Source organism: Venturia canescens, chromosome 2, assembly GCF_019457755.1.
Source record: "Venturia canescens isolate UGA chromosome 2, ASM1945775v1, whole genome shotgun sequence".
In the NCBI taxonomy this organism is placed as follows: domain Eukaryota; kingdom Metazoa; phylum Arthropoda; class Insecta; order Hymenoptera; family Ichneumonidae; genus Venturia; species Venturia canescens.
In genome coordinates, this window is record NC_057422.1 from 10399626 (window position 1) to 10414301 (window position 14676).

Consider the following 14676-nt stretch of genomic DNA (forward strand, 5'->3'; position numbering starts at 1 on the left):
ACTTGAAAAATTATTATTGAGAAACTGAAAAATGTGAAACCACAAAATTCATTGTTCACTAATCATTGGCGGAGATGAAATTCCAAAATCATTATTAGATGAATTGTACAAACCCTTCCACAGGGATCTCGAAAGTTAGCAAAAAGTAGAGCTCTACAGATAGAGCCAATGTAAAATTAATCATTTTGTAATTTTCAGCACGTTTAGGAATATCGTCGAATAAGTGGATTGAAGGAGATGGCGTGATAGTTGCAACGAGGGGTTACTTTTCGAGCTTGCCTCTCGGTCTCCGTCGTGTATAAACAAACGAAAAAGCGATATACGTTGCGGATTCCCAGCTGCACATGCGGCCAAGACTCTCGGCTTATAACCCCGCCGCCCTTCTTTCCGTTATACCCGCTTACGAGAGACGCGAGACATTCATTTGCATTTCAAATCATTCGCAAGTACATGGACGAAGTCTTTCTCGGCTAGAGCCGCCCGCAACGTCGACTGCTCCTGCGACGTGACGATGTCGACTTCGAAACGCATTTCGTGTTTCTCGATATACGCTGGAATCTCTACGGGATTGCGGCCAAGAAATTGAAAGACAGTTGCGAATAGTATTTCCTAACGCAACTGTATATACTCGCGGAGGAAACGTTCCACGCCGAGGATAAAAGAATACCAGAGTTCTGAGACGCACTCAGTTTATTTATTATCCGAAAAAAGTTCACTTTTTTATAAAATTACCTCGTCGAATGGATATGAGAATGAAAAACAATTTGAGTCATCTAGAGAACAAACCCCTTAAAAGAGCATTTTCCATGTTGGAATCTTCCATTAAAAATAAAAATGTGCATGTCTCGGACCAAAGTAGCTTACAATATACGTTTGTTATGTCTCCAGACATTTTTTCATTTGTCAGATCACCGAACGAGAATGCGCGTGTTTGAAAATCGGAGATCTTCACTGAGCCTTAAAGTACGGCAGTTATTATGTTCCTGAAAGTCCCTCATCTCCGGGAACTCGGATATCACGATGCATGGATCAAAGTAAGTCGATAATTGTAGCTCCGTAAGAGGCATATGTGATAGGAAACGGATTCAGCTACGTCAAGGTTCTGTGACGTGTAAATCCTGTACACAGAATTCATGAAACCAAAGTTCATTGGCTCGTGGGTCTGACTTGTTTTTAATATTTTGACGGTGAAATCGAGGCTCGGATACTTTCGAAACGGAAGATATTTAGTCGAGAACTTACCTTGCCAACACCGGTGAGTTCTTTGACTCCGATTCTTCTGAGCAGAGCAGGTGGTGCAGGGGGCGGGGATTTTAATAAGAGGGCCGCGTATCCATTAGGGAAAATAGGATGTTCGTCCGGAGCAATGTTGTCGTCACCGGAGCGACGTCTTCTGTGAGGACTCGACGAGAGATTTAACTTTTGAGCAGCTCTGAAACACAATAACGAAAGATCATTAATAATCACGAGTGTTTGGAGGGGCCCAATCATTAGCCCCCTGATGGGTTCCATCACTGAAGAGATTTTAAGATATTAATTCGATCAAAAGAATCGTCTATCGTTGAAACCGCCTCATGATTCGTGTGCTCCTCGAAAAAAAATCGTCTCCAAGGAGAACTGTAGCGAAATAAATAAAGTTTCTTCCTAGTGGCTGGAAGGGTACGTTTTTTCGTCGACTCCCCAGGGGTTAGCTGGATTCTTTTCGGTTCACCTGGGGCTTGAGGGTGCGAGAAGAAATAACTCTTGAATGCTGTCGCTATACAGGTCTACGCAATACCAAGGGCAAAATTCGTACCAGGGTGAGCAAACAGCGCTGCTATTTCTGGAGGTATGTGTCTCGTGGGTGACTGGGTGACATACTCTGGGGGCTCAAGCCGGTAATCAGCGCAGGTAATGTGCCGGAACCCCTGTGGTGCTCCAGATGAGAGCGTAATCTCTCGTGCCCGGTACGTTCGTGCTGGCCGTTTAAAGGGGGTAGTTTTGTCTGCGAAAATGGGCGCGCGTGCGAGTTCGTATATGGGAGGGGGGAGGGGTGAAAAAGAGAGAGAAAATATGTGGTACCCGAGGTTGAGGGAACGAGTAAAACGAAAAGTCGGAGGGAGGGTGAGAGAAAGGAGAGATGGAAAAGGGAGAGTCGCGGAGTGAGAGTGCAATGGAGAAGGATGAGCGGGGCAACATTCGCGGGGGAGAGGTTACCACGTCGACTGGGTAGACGCGGAGGTTGCTAGGGTTCACTTCGACTCTCGCCCCTCCCAACCCCCGGGCCTCGTTAACCCACGCTCTGTGAAATTGGAAATACCGGAGAGGCCTGGTGCACCGGGTTCTCCGGGACTCCGCAACGGTGCTTCCTCTTCCTTTTCCTTTTCCTCTTCATCGTTGTCGTCGTCGTCGTCGTCGTCTGCGTACTCGCTCCTAGATTCGCGATGGAATATTCACTCGAGTGAGATAGTGAAAGTGAAGAATGTATATACCAAAAGGGGATGAAAATATCGAGCCACACAAAACATACAATGTGACATGTGTGTGGACTCGTACACGTCGTAAAAAAATCGCTGGTTATCAACGCTTCGCGTCTCATGGTTTTTGCTTTATGTCACATCAGCCCTGGGCATAAACATCATCCCGCAAGGTATCATCATCGCTGCCTCACCTCTCTACCACTGTAGAATAATCCACTTTCTCTTATCGTTTTTTCCTTCCAGAAGCACCACTCTACACCGAAAAACGAGAACGTTTCAAACTGGGACGAAAAACCCGAGGCAATTTCCTTGGTGAAGTTAATTAATTGTATTATAAGAAACAAGAAGCTGAAAGATGTTCTCGAATTTTTTTAATAAAAAAAAAACACACACACACACATAAAATATCAAAGTATTTACCCATGAAACAAAAGTACAATTTTGTCAACACCCTTGCGACTCAAATTTCCTTTTCCATTTTCATCGCATCCGAAGTAAGATGGTCTTGTACAAGTCGTTTTTATACTTTGCTTCTCGGAAAACTACTAGTCGAATCATTCATTGAGAGTGAAGAGTTCAGTTCCCGGAGATGGGGAAAAGAAATTCGAAACTGCACAAGAAATCTTGTGAAATACGTCATGAGAGGTTGAGCATGTATGCAACGTAGCAACGAGTGCGTGTGTGAAGCAATTGTTGAAATGGTTGCGAACGAGAAGTCTGTGCTCGGTTAAGTTGCGTCTTAACGAGCAGCTTGGTCCGGAAAATTGTCACGCGTCTTGAGCTTTCTTTACTTCTGTATCCTCGAGCGTGTCTTACCCAAATATAGAAGCGCGCGCACGTATGTAAGCATAACATGCTCCCATTGCACGCCACATTAACAGCCCTGACTATTATGCCCGTTTTAATTATTCCCAGTTCTATTTTTTGTGTGCGCGTTTTTTTTTTATATTTTCGTTAACCTGGCACGGCTGCCTGATCCCGATGGAATATACGAATCCTCTGGGCGCTCGACTGCCGAAAAAAAATAACCCGCGTCACTAAGGGAAAAGAAGAGGAAGGGACCGTGCCAGTTTTATGGTCCGGAACTTTAACGAATAGAACAGGCAAGCTTGGAGCGCGCGGGAGCCACTCGCGGCTTCCGAAACGTCACGTTTTATCGTGTGCCGCGTGACTTTTTATACTCTAAACGAGAGCTCGTTCCTTTTTTCGCCCTCTACTCCAACCACATCCTTTTTTCAACCTTTTATTTCCGACCACTTAATTTCACGAGAGAATAAAAGCTTGTGGCAATGCTCGTGAACTAAAGCTTCCTGACGTTTGTCCCAGTTAGACCGCACACGTTTTATTAAGATCGTATTTGTTATTCAACGTTTTCCTCGATTCGTTCATTCTTATTTCCAGCAAAACAAGATCTTAAAAAACGCAACAATATTAAGGGTTTTTGTTCTCCCTTTGCATAATACCATTGAAATCGAGGCGGGCAATGGAAGCCCTGAATAAGGTAGAGCGGGAAAAAAAGAAACGTCGAGTGAAGAGAATGAAATTGCGTGGAAGAAGCGCGCGTGGCATCCATCACTATGGAAGCTCGTCGGCGAACTCGCGGTATGCTCCCCCGGGGCATTGCTTCTTTCCTATGGCCGAAGAAGCGAGAAACGAAAAATAATATGAAAAGAAAAAAAGCTGTGCGTCTAACTCGAAATCCATATCTTGAATTATTGAGATACTCTCGGGACCAGGTGAATTTTTGGCGAGCCCTGTTGAGAAGAGCACCTCTCAGTCTCTCCCTCTCTCTGACAATTGAGACAAAAAAGCTCGGAATGTATTCCCCCCAAGCGAGTGTGCACCAGTCTGTACTCACAAGTTACAAACGTATACGTGCAGAGTGAACAACTTCTGAGAAAACCTGCTCGTCCTACTCTCGCCGCGAAACGAGCTTTTTTCGGTACGAAATGAAAGGAAAAGAATAAGAGAACGAGAAGATGTGTGTAGAGTACAAGAGTTGGAGAGCCCGAGAGAAATCACTCGTCGGTTAAATAAATAAGGCTTTGAGTATATTGCGAGAAGGAGAAATGAAATAAAATGAGGTAATTGCTTCCGTTCCTTTTCTCCATTTTTTACCTTCCGTTTATCTCTACAGCTACTAATCATCAACTTCCACTTTCATATATTCCCATCAAAAGGTTTTCGATTTCGAGTCTTATTATTAGCACGAGAAAATCAACAAAAATCCGTGGAAAAATGGAAAAAAAATCATTTCGACTATCCAATTATTCGAATCCTATTAGCTCAAACGCACTTTTTTCAAAAAACTTATCGAGCGCTACGTCATATAAAAACTACGTTATTACTTGAGACCATCCTGCACGCTGTGACAGAGAAAAATGTATAAAAACCACGTGAGAGTAAACGATCGTAATTTTCTCTGAAGTTTTTCGGCTGAAAGAAGAAGAACGAGGGGCAAAAAGGGATGAAAAAATGTGGAGAAGTGGATGAGCGGCGGAGGGGGAGAGATGTTGAGACACAGGTGCGTATCCAGGCTACGCAATCTACACGTCAATCAGAAGAAACAGATGTGGCATTGGCACATGAGCATCAACTCAAACCCTTGTACCACACCACTTTCACCCCCTTGTTTTCCCATCCTGTAAGTCACATTGCTCGATACTTCTCCCCATTTCTCAAGATTCTACTCATCAACGTTGATGTAGCTATTGAGGAATCGTGCTTAACGAAAACGGCATTCCATCCGATTATCTCAGTTCTAAAGGATATTGCCAAGAACTTGAAAACGATGAAATTTTTAGAAATCCTTGTGGACCAACGAATGTGTCGATATACAAAAATGTCTTCGCATAACAACAACAAAAATGGCAAACTTCCCGGAAACATGATTTCAAATAGAGAAGTGTGGAAAATCATTTAACGATTTGGAACGTCGTAAATATATTTTTGCCATGGGCCGTTATGATTTTCGGGAAAAAAGCTTTCATAGACTTTGTATCTATAGATCGTCCGTATAGAAAGACATCAGCGTGCGTCGATGTATATGAACGTCGTATATAGTACCATAAAACGTGACAAGGAGGTCTGAAACGTGTGCGCATGGGTTCGAAAGAAAAAAAGGGGTTAGAGGAAACAAGGAATTTATGAGGCCGAGATAGTGCGTGACAAAGGATTTGGTGGAGCGGGGAGCAGTGCAGAGTAAGCTAGGAAGAAACAACCCCCAAAAAAGATACGAGTGGGTCTCAGCTGTTGGATCCTGCCAACTCTGATTGAATTGCCTCGCCTTATATGTGCGTTTCGTCTTTAGTTGTAAGACGTTGTGTAGTGCAGGCAATATTCGACGGATCGGCCATTTTATTCGAACAGAATCAATGTTATTTAGACAGTTTTTGTAGATAAATTTGAAGTCATGTTTACGAGTTTTTATGCAACATTTTGATAAAAATTGCGAAAATTATTCGAGTGTTGTTGGGATGTCCTTTCAACGATGTTTTTCGACACGGTGACGATAGAGACTTTGCTCTATAAAAAAGGTATTTGCAAGCATGTTGAAGTGAGGTTGATTCGAATGAGCATGGTTTATGTGCACGATGGTCAAACATTGCAGTGGCAACCGGTGAAATGATGCAATAAAAATTTTCGCCAATTTTTCCCTGTCGAGAAATTCACGACGAAAGTCCATTCGAGTCAAATAAATTTTGTTTCGCGTTCGAACGAAATTTATTTGAAACGAATTCATCGAATTTTCTCGCTCCGAGAAATTTTCATAGTCGTTACTGGGGAATACATTTTTTTTGTTTTGTTTTATTTTTCACTGAAGTTACGAGCGGAGAATAAAAAAAATTGAGGTGAGAATCGCGGGCGGTGAAGCGACCCCCTCTATCGATATATATGCGAATTCGTCAGGTTGATGCATGTGAAGCCGTTTGCGTATGCGCCGGCAATCGAGCGTTCATCAGCTGGGGTGTACAGGGGCTACAATGGCCATGAGTGAGGTACGAGAATCCGCGAACGAGTCGGGGCTTGCCCTCCCGACCAGCCGACGATGTGCGACACAGCGAGTTTAGCTCTGAACCCACCGCGAAGTGGGTTTCAAAATACGTATGCGAGATTGCACAATAAACAAACAAAAACTTGATATTTATTGTTTCGACGAAGCAAGGGAATGGAAAAAACTGGAAAAAAAAAACAACAACAGAAGGGAGATGAAAAACGAGGAGGAAAGAAAACTGAGGAGCAGCCAGGATAACAATGATTGAACGAAAAAATTACTTCGATAAAAAGCCGCACGGTAAAAAAAACTATAACGAAGGTGAATTTGCCGTCGTATAAATTACGAAATGTCATGAAATATCCGCCCTCATTACGAGCGACGCGTGTCGAAGAGAAAATAAGGAAAGAAAAACTGAAAAATTCTTGTTGACTGAAGAAACTTTGGGTAAAAACAAACCTATACAGATATAAAAATTTAATTGCCTCAAGTTTTTGCACCAAGTTTTCAACACCATACGTATAGACTAATGGCAGAAACGCTTGCCTCTAGAACGATGAAACGCGAACACCCAAGGACGCGAACAGACGTCATCGTTCGAAGTCTGATTTGTGACTCGAGGAGAGGAAAGTTTAATTGGAAATGGAAGTCTCTAAGGGGGCGCGAAAATGGTACGTGCGCCTTTTCATCCACTCAGTCTCTTTCGACAAACATTCTCTACTTCTGGACTTGTGCATGCTTCTTCGAGAATATATCTACATAGACAAATGTAAGTTATATATAAAGGTAACTGATGATGAATTGAGGAAGTGATAGCTACTTTTGCTGTAGCAGACACAAATATAGATTCGACAGAGTTCAAAGCTCCATCGTCATCTTCTGCTTTTCTGCACTATTTTCGAGGCTCCTCCATCACATTTTCTCTCTTTTTCTTCTAACTCTCTCTCTCTCAGTCTTTCTTACTTCTTCTCTTTCTCTTTGAGTGTGTTCATATGCTTTCGTAACGAGTGAGTAAGATGCACACAACAGACGCATCCAAGGATTTACGAAGAGACGAATGAGGACGTCGCTAAAGTTTTAAATCGAACACAACTCTCGATAAACTTTTCGCAAAGTGCATCGACGACCTGCACATATTCGTTGGATTTGTCGAGTTTTCGGATCGGAGTGGTATCCACTAGAAAGCTTCTAATGATTAAAACTACTTCGTGGTTTTGTTTGATTCAAACCTTCGCGTAAGTGCGATACGAAAACCTCCCTGGACATTGATCCCTTGAGGAATGCAATATTGATTTCTAATCGAAGTGGAAGCAACACTAAAAGGAATTTTCCTGAGGCAAACAGAACATTTGTCTTTCTCTCCATTCGAAATTTCTGATCAGCCTGATAAAATTTTAGCACAGTTCATTTTACTGATGGTCCAGAAACTACATATTTTTCAAGTCTGAAGAAATGCTCTTTTTCAAATGATTTTCTATGTTCAATGCTCGTGATGGATTCATTACGTACCGATGCTTTCGTGCTGTCTAACTCGAAATGAAAAGCTCTTCACTCCTGTAACGGACATTGTATTCCATTTTATATTTGTAATATCGAATCCTTTTTGTGCCCTTCATAAAAATTGAACTTCAATTTCGAATATATACGTATACAAATATTTGGACATAGGAACTTTGATAGGAAAATTTCACAGGGAGGCGCGCACTGACTCGTAAAAAAACCATAAATGTTTGATTTCATGAGTACTCCGAACCTGACCATATACGTATTCGAGCGTACAGGCTGCACGTATGAACCATATTGTCGAGCCTTTAGGAGACATATTCGCTATTGGATTTACGTCCCGAAGATGTCACGGAATATGATATTTTCTATCGATACGAATCCCCGTTCAAAGGGCAGCGGGAGAACAAGGGCTTCGTAAAGGGCAGACTTTTGAAAGGTGCATGTACGATTTCCCTCTGGGATGCAGCGGAAACTAGTTGATATTCAATTGACGTTACGAATACAAAATAAACCAACAGAATGCCATTTTCATTGAATACTTTAAACTTTCCTCTCTCCCTCTCTTCTTCATCCTCGTTTCGCTATCCTTCGCTCCTTTCTTCTTGTCATAAAGTATAAAAAACCCGTTTCCTCAAAATCTTTCGATAAAAGTCCTGCTTGAACGACTTGAGGATCTATAAAAGTCTCCTATAAAATACACTCAATATTTTCGCATAACTTTATACGTTCAATCTATTTTTATATTGCTCTATTACCCTCTCGGAAAGTGGCAAGGAACTTTGAGTTGAATATCAATTAATTTTTTTTTTTTCAATCATTTATCGAAAACGTATAAACAAACGACCGCTGAAGCATTTTTTTTCTTATAATTTTATAGTAAAAACAATGTAAGATTACAAAAAATCCGTTGAAGGCAATAATAAGGTGAAGCGCCGAAATGGATTTGTATTTCAGGCAAATTGTTGTCTTCGTGTACAAACACAGTGGAGTAGCTTAACAATTGTATATTCGAATATATCGTTTCATTCACTAATTTCCAACAAACTTCCCCGTGTCTTAGCTCCGACTTGAGAGCACGAGTAAACATAACCGGTGGCGCAATTCGTTGGAGATAACCTTCCAACCCCTAAACCACAAAATACATGAATACATAGGACAGACAATTCCAAAGTCTGCGGCATAACTGAGCGGCGGGAGGGAGAGATCTTCGATCGCTTTCTAGCCCGCGGGGATTTGCAACTTTTTGACAGCAGACAGCAGGGTTTGTCTGTCGTTCTTCAGGTTTTGCAGCTTCGACTCTCTCGCTCTCTTCGTGTTTTACTTTCCTTGCTGGAGGGTTTGAATTCTTGAAGGATGGTTAGCGTGATGGCACACGTATATATACAACTCACTGAGGATGTATCTCTCGCTAGCGTAGGTGTTAACAAGTGACGAGAGGAGGGTTAGGGACCAAGAGGGCTCATAGATCAAGGCAAGTATGGGGATGATGAAGACTGAGGGCGAGAGTGAGAGAGAGAGAGGAAATGACAGAGGAAGAGAGTGTAAGAATGAAAGAAGAAAATAGTATGAGCAGGCTGTAGGGGAAGAAAGATCTTTCGGAAGCTTCGAAATATCGTGCGATGGATCTCGAGCTTGGTTAGCATAATGTAAGCCTTCGAGGATAGTGGAGGGTTAAATATATATGGAAGTATACTTATACTATAAAAAATGCAGCAGAGGTGAAAGCGATAGAACATCGGAACGAGGGGTGGCACTGGAGAAGAAGAATTTTCTCGAAAATGTCAAACTACCGGAGGACCTGAGGGCTTGTTTTATGTAATAAACCGTCTCGCCAAATCTACCGGGAGCTCAAAATAGAGACGGAAAGAGGACGAGAGAACGAGTTGATAAGGAATGAAAAAAGGACGTGATGTTGATATGCTTGTTGGCGAACTGCTCCGCGAATGAACGCAGTACTGCATCAGTGCTCTTCTTCTTCTTCTTCTTCTATACATCGCTAAAAGTTTGCCATGCTCACCGCGCCTGTTTCGCACAGCTTCGGAATAAATATCGACCTTTAGAAAAATTGAAGGAACCGGCTGAGGCAGCGCAAAATATTGCAAGGGTGCAAGAGAGAGGAAGAGGGCGAAAGAGAAGAGTTCCAGGGAAAAATGTATCTTTTGTCGACACTTTCTTCCATTTCCTCACACTCATCAATACCAACGAAGTGAGATTCTTTGGTTTTTCTTACTTACTTCCCTACTATAGCAGCTTCGATATTTTTGAGAATCATACATGACTCGTTACCTCAATATTTGCTTTCACATAAAAATCTAAAACGACGTCACAGGATTTAACTTAAAAATCATAAAACATCGACTTTAGAAGATTCGTATAACACTCTGGAATTGCAGTCAATATCCATTCGTGATGAAACAATTGATTGTTATAATTATAACAGTCGAGGATAGTTTTGAATATTATTCTTTCGTGATATGCCATAGAAGCCGCGTTTGCGAATCGTAGAAACAAAATGGCGGATTAATGAATTATAATTGCGATGGAAAATCGATGGGGTTTCGTTGAAACGAGGAAAAATCCAGATATGGGGATAGCAGACGCGGCTGGAAAAAGAGGTGGAAGGAGACTGTGCGTTCGCCGTAAAGCAAGCTAATTAAATACCACCAGAGATCAAAGTGGTAAGCCGACCCACTAATAAACAGCTCGTTCTCCCTGTTGCTCTTTATTGTGACTGTGTGACTCGTTCTTTCTCTGTGTGGGCCTTGGTGAAAATGGAGTTGATACAAAACTGGTAATTCCAGTGCTGCTGCTCACAGCAGCACCGCATCCAACTGGCTTTTGTTTGGTCCAACTACCTCACTCTCGCTTTCCATAGTCGCAAGCTCTTTACCATCGGCTTTGTCGTATTTCGACTCTGCTTTGTACTCCCGGCCGAATGTTTGTGATGGCACTTTTGTAATGCAAAACATACCACTGGAACGTACACACGCTCGTCGTTTACGTTAAAAAATAAATTATCGGCTACCCGCGCGCCTGCCACCGTCATCAAAAACCACAGTCACGAAACAGGCCGCCTTCTGCGGTCGAAAAAGAAATGGATTCTTTCGTATTCCAATTACATAAACTTTGCCTTCCATTCTATTAATCCGTGAGTTTACAAAGTCTGTAATAAACTTTGGCTAAAACGAGTCATTAGTTTTACTCTGATAAATGCGTGTTCGTGAACCACCACTGGAAACTCTGTTTCCTTTCGGAGAACAACATATTCGGTTATGGCTGAAATTCAGCGTAAAAAGTGCTCAATCAGGGCATCAAGGTTGCTCTCAGTTTAATGAATTTCAAAGGTTTTTCATATGCTTTTATACCATGTGATGCCGTCGAGCATAAGAAAGTTTTCAAGTATTCCAAATGCTTTCGTACACTCTGATAAGACGCGGAGCTTCGCGAAGCTTACGAGTTTGACCATATTGAATCACTGCGGCCTTTCATAAACCTGCTCATATTCCATACCTGCTGCAGTATTGGTATAGTGATGAAACGCTCTCTCGTCTCCTCCTCCCTTTCGCCCTTTTCTCGCCGCATGCGAGCGTCTATTACACGCTTAACTCAACTCGAACGAGGCAAACTTTTGACTCAGCTTACTCTATCTCGTCGTAATAAAGTCGAGCAGCACGAAAATCTATGTATGCGTGTGTGCTAGTGGGTGTGGTCTTGACAAAGAAGCCCTTTTTTGGTTAAACAGCCGTGGTTTCTCTGGAGCGCGCTTTATTTTATTTTACACCGCACGATTCCCTTATCCAGCAGCCGGAACGAAAGCGTTTCAGCTTTTCACTTTGTATTTGCTTGAAGCTGCATCGCCAAATTACCATAAAAGATACGGAATTCGAATAAGCGTTTGAATTATTTTTGGGCAAAGGATTACACCGGAAAATCTTTTGTCCCGTTGAAGGATCACGTGGCTGAACGTTCTGAATGCGACGCGGTATCCGCCTCTTGAATATTGCGAATCGTTTTTCAACTAACAGGCTTTCCGTATTCCCACTAAACATTGATTAGGCAAAAAGAATCATTTATTATAAAAATCGTGGGTGATGGAATTTTATCTTTTCTGTTTTAATTCTCATCATCCGATCTTTCTATGGTTATTCAAGAAACGCACGGCCTGCGAACCATCTTTCATCACGAAAGTGAAAATATTATTGAAACGACCGAAGAAGAAATTGCGAGAACGAGAAAAGTGAAAACAGCGACAGGAGGGTTGGGGCTATATTCGACAAAATGGCGTTATAGCGTCTGAATGTTACAGTGATATAGTTCCAAGTGATTTTTCCCCTTCGTCCCAGTGTTAGCGTGCCGTTTTTGCTTGCGTAGTCCCGCCCTGCCACCCTCAAGGCTCGGACTCTCATGCAATTACCTGCCTAGACGCCGTTCATCTCCCGAGAGATCCTTACTAAAGACTCCGTCTGGCTTTACCGCGATCTACTTTACTACTTTCTTCCATGTCTTATAACGGCCGACTTTGTCACAACCTGCTCACCCTTGTAGCGCAACTAAACTCTCAGAATATTGCATATAATTGTAAAAGTGTTGCGTCGAGTGTACATCGCGTGTATCGAGACCGGAGCGTCTGGCCGCGCGCGTAATACGCGTCTACATACAGCAGACGGTTAAAGCAAGTAGTACAGACATTGTTGTGGTCAGACCTTCCTTTAACGTTGATCTTGAGTAGTTGAGACCAGATGGAGTCGGACGGGTGTTCGCTCCGACGGACAGCAGATACGTACTGAAGCCTCAGAACCCTTGTGCACGGACGAGAGAAACAGTTCGGAATGTGTTTATATAAAGTACGGATATACACTGAGAGGAGAATAGCAGAGAACGTTGCCAAGAAAAATTTCACTCGGAAGACAGACGTTTAAAAGAGGAATCATAAAATTGAGGTTTTCGATACGAAAAATCTTTCCACACAACTCTATATTCGTCAAATAACTCAAAACATTGTAGCCACTTGATCGAAAATCCAAATCAGAGCAAGTGATAAAAAAAAAAAACGAGTCAGCGAGTCACGAAATGGTGAAGTAAACCAAAAGACACCACCGCCAGTCTAGAGACATCCAAGTTCAGTCGGTCGAATATAAGAGCAGGAAAACTCGGAAGGGGCGGACCACGGAATTTTCTCATTATGCTGCATACATTGAGTCGTCGAGGAGGATGATCAAGTTTTCAAGATATATTGGCAAATGGAGAACATTGACGAAACCCGTCTCGTCACTAGGAGCCGCGTGGTGAGAAACATTCTCATTCCGTACGCTCGCACAAGACACCCTGTACGTAACAAGGGGTTTAAACTCTAGACCGTCTTAATTTGCAAACTATTCGCACTCGGTGTTGCAGGCATACACACAGGAAGGAAGACGCAGAACGGGGTATTAGGAGGAATAGAGTGGTGCAGGTGTAAGACGAGAAGGAAGCGCGGCAGACAAAGAAGCAGGTTGGAAGGGGCTGAATAGTGCATTATATGAACGTGTATATACGCGGACGTGCAGGTTTGGGTACGCGGAGAGAGAGAGAAAGAGTTGAGCTAGGAATTATACCGTGTAAAGCAAAAGCGAGTAACCCAAGGAACCTGACGTTCCTCCTGGACACGCAAAGTCTGCGTGCCGCTACTGGAAACTATGCGACTTCAAAAGCCTCGCACCGTAGAACTTATAACATTCACCCCGCCGTCGTTCGTGCATGTTGCAGATGCAGAACGAGGGTGGGTCGCGAGGCCTCTCTTACCCAACTCTTCCTCCTTACTTGCTTCTTCTCCTTCAATGTGTGCCTGCTGCTTCTCATGAATATACTGCCAACCGAGAGACCCCGCGCAGTACTGGGTTATGTTGACACCGGGTTTTGCAGTTTACCGGCCGACAGGTAGAGTGGTGGATCGATACCGCGATATCGTCGCCCTCCTTGCGTACTCGTGTGTTTTGTTTGGCTTTGTCCGCCTCTGCAAGCGACTCTTCATCGAGCTACTCACTTCAATTTACTCTCAGGTGTTTTCATACCGGCAGATCTCTTTTTGGCATTATTATCGGTGAGGATTCCTCGCCGGTGTTAAGGCTAAGGTTGGAGGCTTGGTGCAGGGCTTTTCTTGCTTTTTTTTTTACCAAGATGAAGATATTTTCTCTGCTTCGTGGTTCACTGGCGGTTGAGAGTTGAAAGCATCAGGGAAACGTTCAACAGTCATTGGGCCTCATTGAGTTATCGTGATGAGTCAATGACGGTCTTGCAGATTGAATTTCTTCGGTCAATTTTGACAGCCACAAATGTGGTCGTTGTAATCAGAGTTGCCTACAGCTCTCGAATAAACATTTGATCTCAAGGGACGGGACTTATAGCTCGAGAGTGAATCGAGATTGAGAATCTTCTTGGTTATGCGGAAGCCATTGTCGTTTGAAGATGAACGAAAGGGAGATTGACGCTCGGAAATGTTGTACGAGTAAAGCATTATCGTGGTAACTCGCAGGACGAATGAGAAAGTCGGACGAGGAGGAGGCTCTCTGCGATACAAAGCTTGCTGAGGCTGGTCCTTCCACGCTCGTACTTGGATTGGCCTTGGAAGGTTTGCCTTGCAAGTCCGCAAGCAACCGCACCAGTCGCTCCTCGGGCAGGAGATTTGTAAAACTGTACGGCCAAGTCTTCCTGGGTCTTGATCGAGCGGTGTCTGCTCCA

At 43.1% G+C, this 14676-nt stretch overlaps 1 protein-coding gene across 3 annotated transcripts in view; it reads right to left on the bottom strand.

The window, feature by feature from the left end:
- Positions 1 to 14676, bottom strand: part of LOC122407184 (uncharacterized) — a 297472-nt gene that overhangs the window by 113404 nt on the left and 169392 nt on the right. For all 3 annotated transcript variants that reach the window (XR_006260168.1, XM_043413215.1, XM_043413216.1), the window contains exon 7: positions 1243 to 1432. Coding sequence is in view for 2 of the 3 variants with exons in the window: in XM_043413215.1 (XP_043269150.1) it covers positions 1243 to 1432 (190 nt within the window). In the remaining variant the exon portion in view is untranslated. The remainder of the gene's footprint in view (positions 1 to 1242; positions 1433 to 14676) is intronic.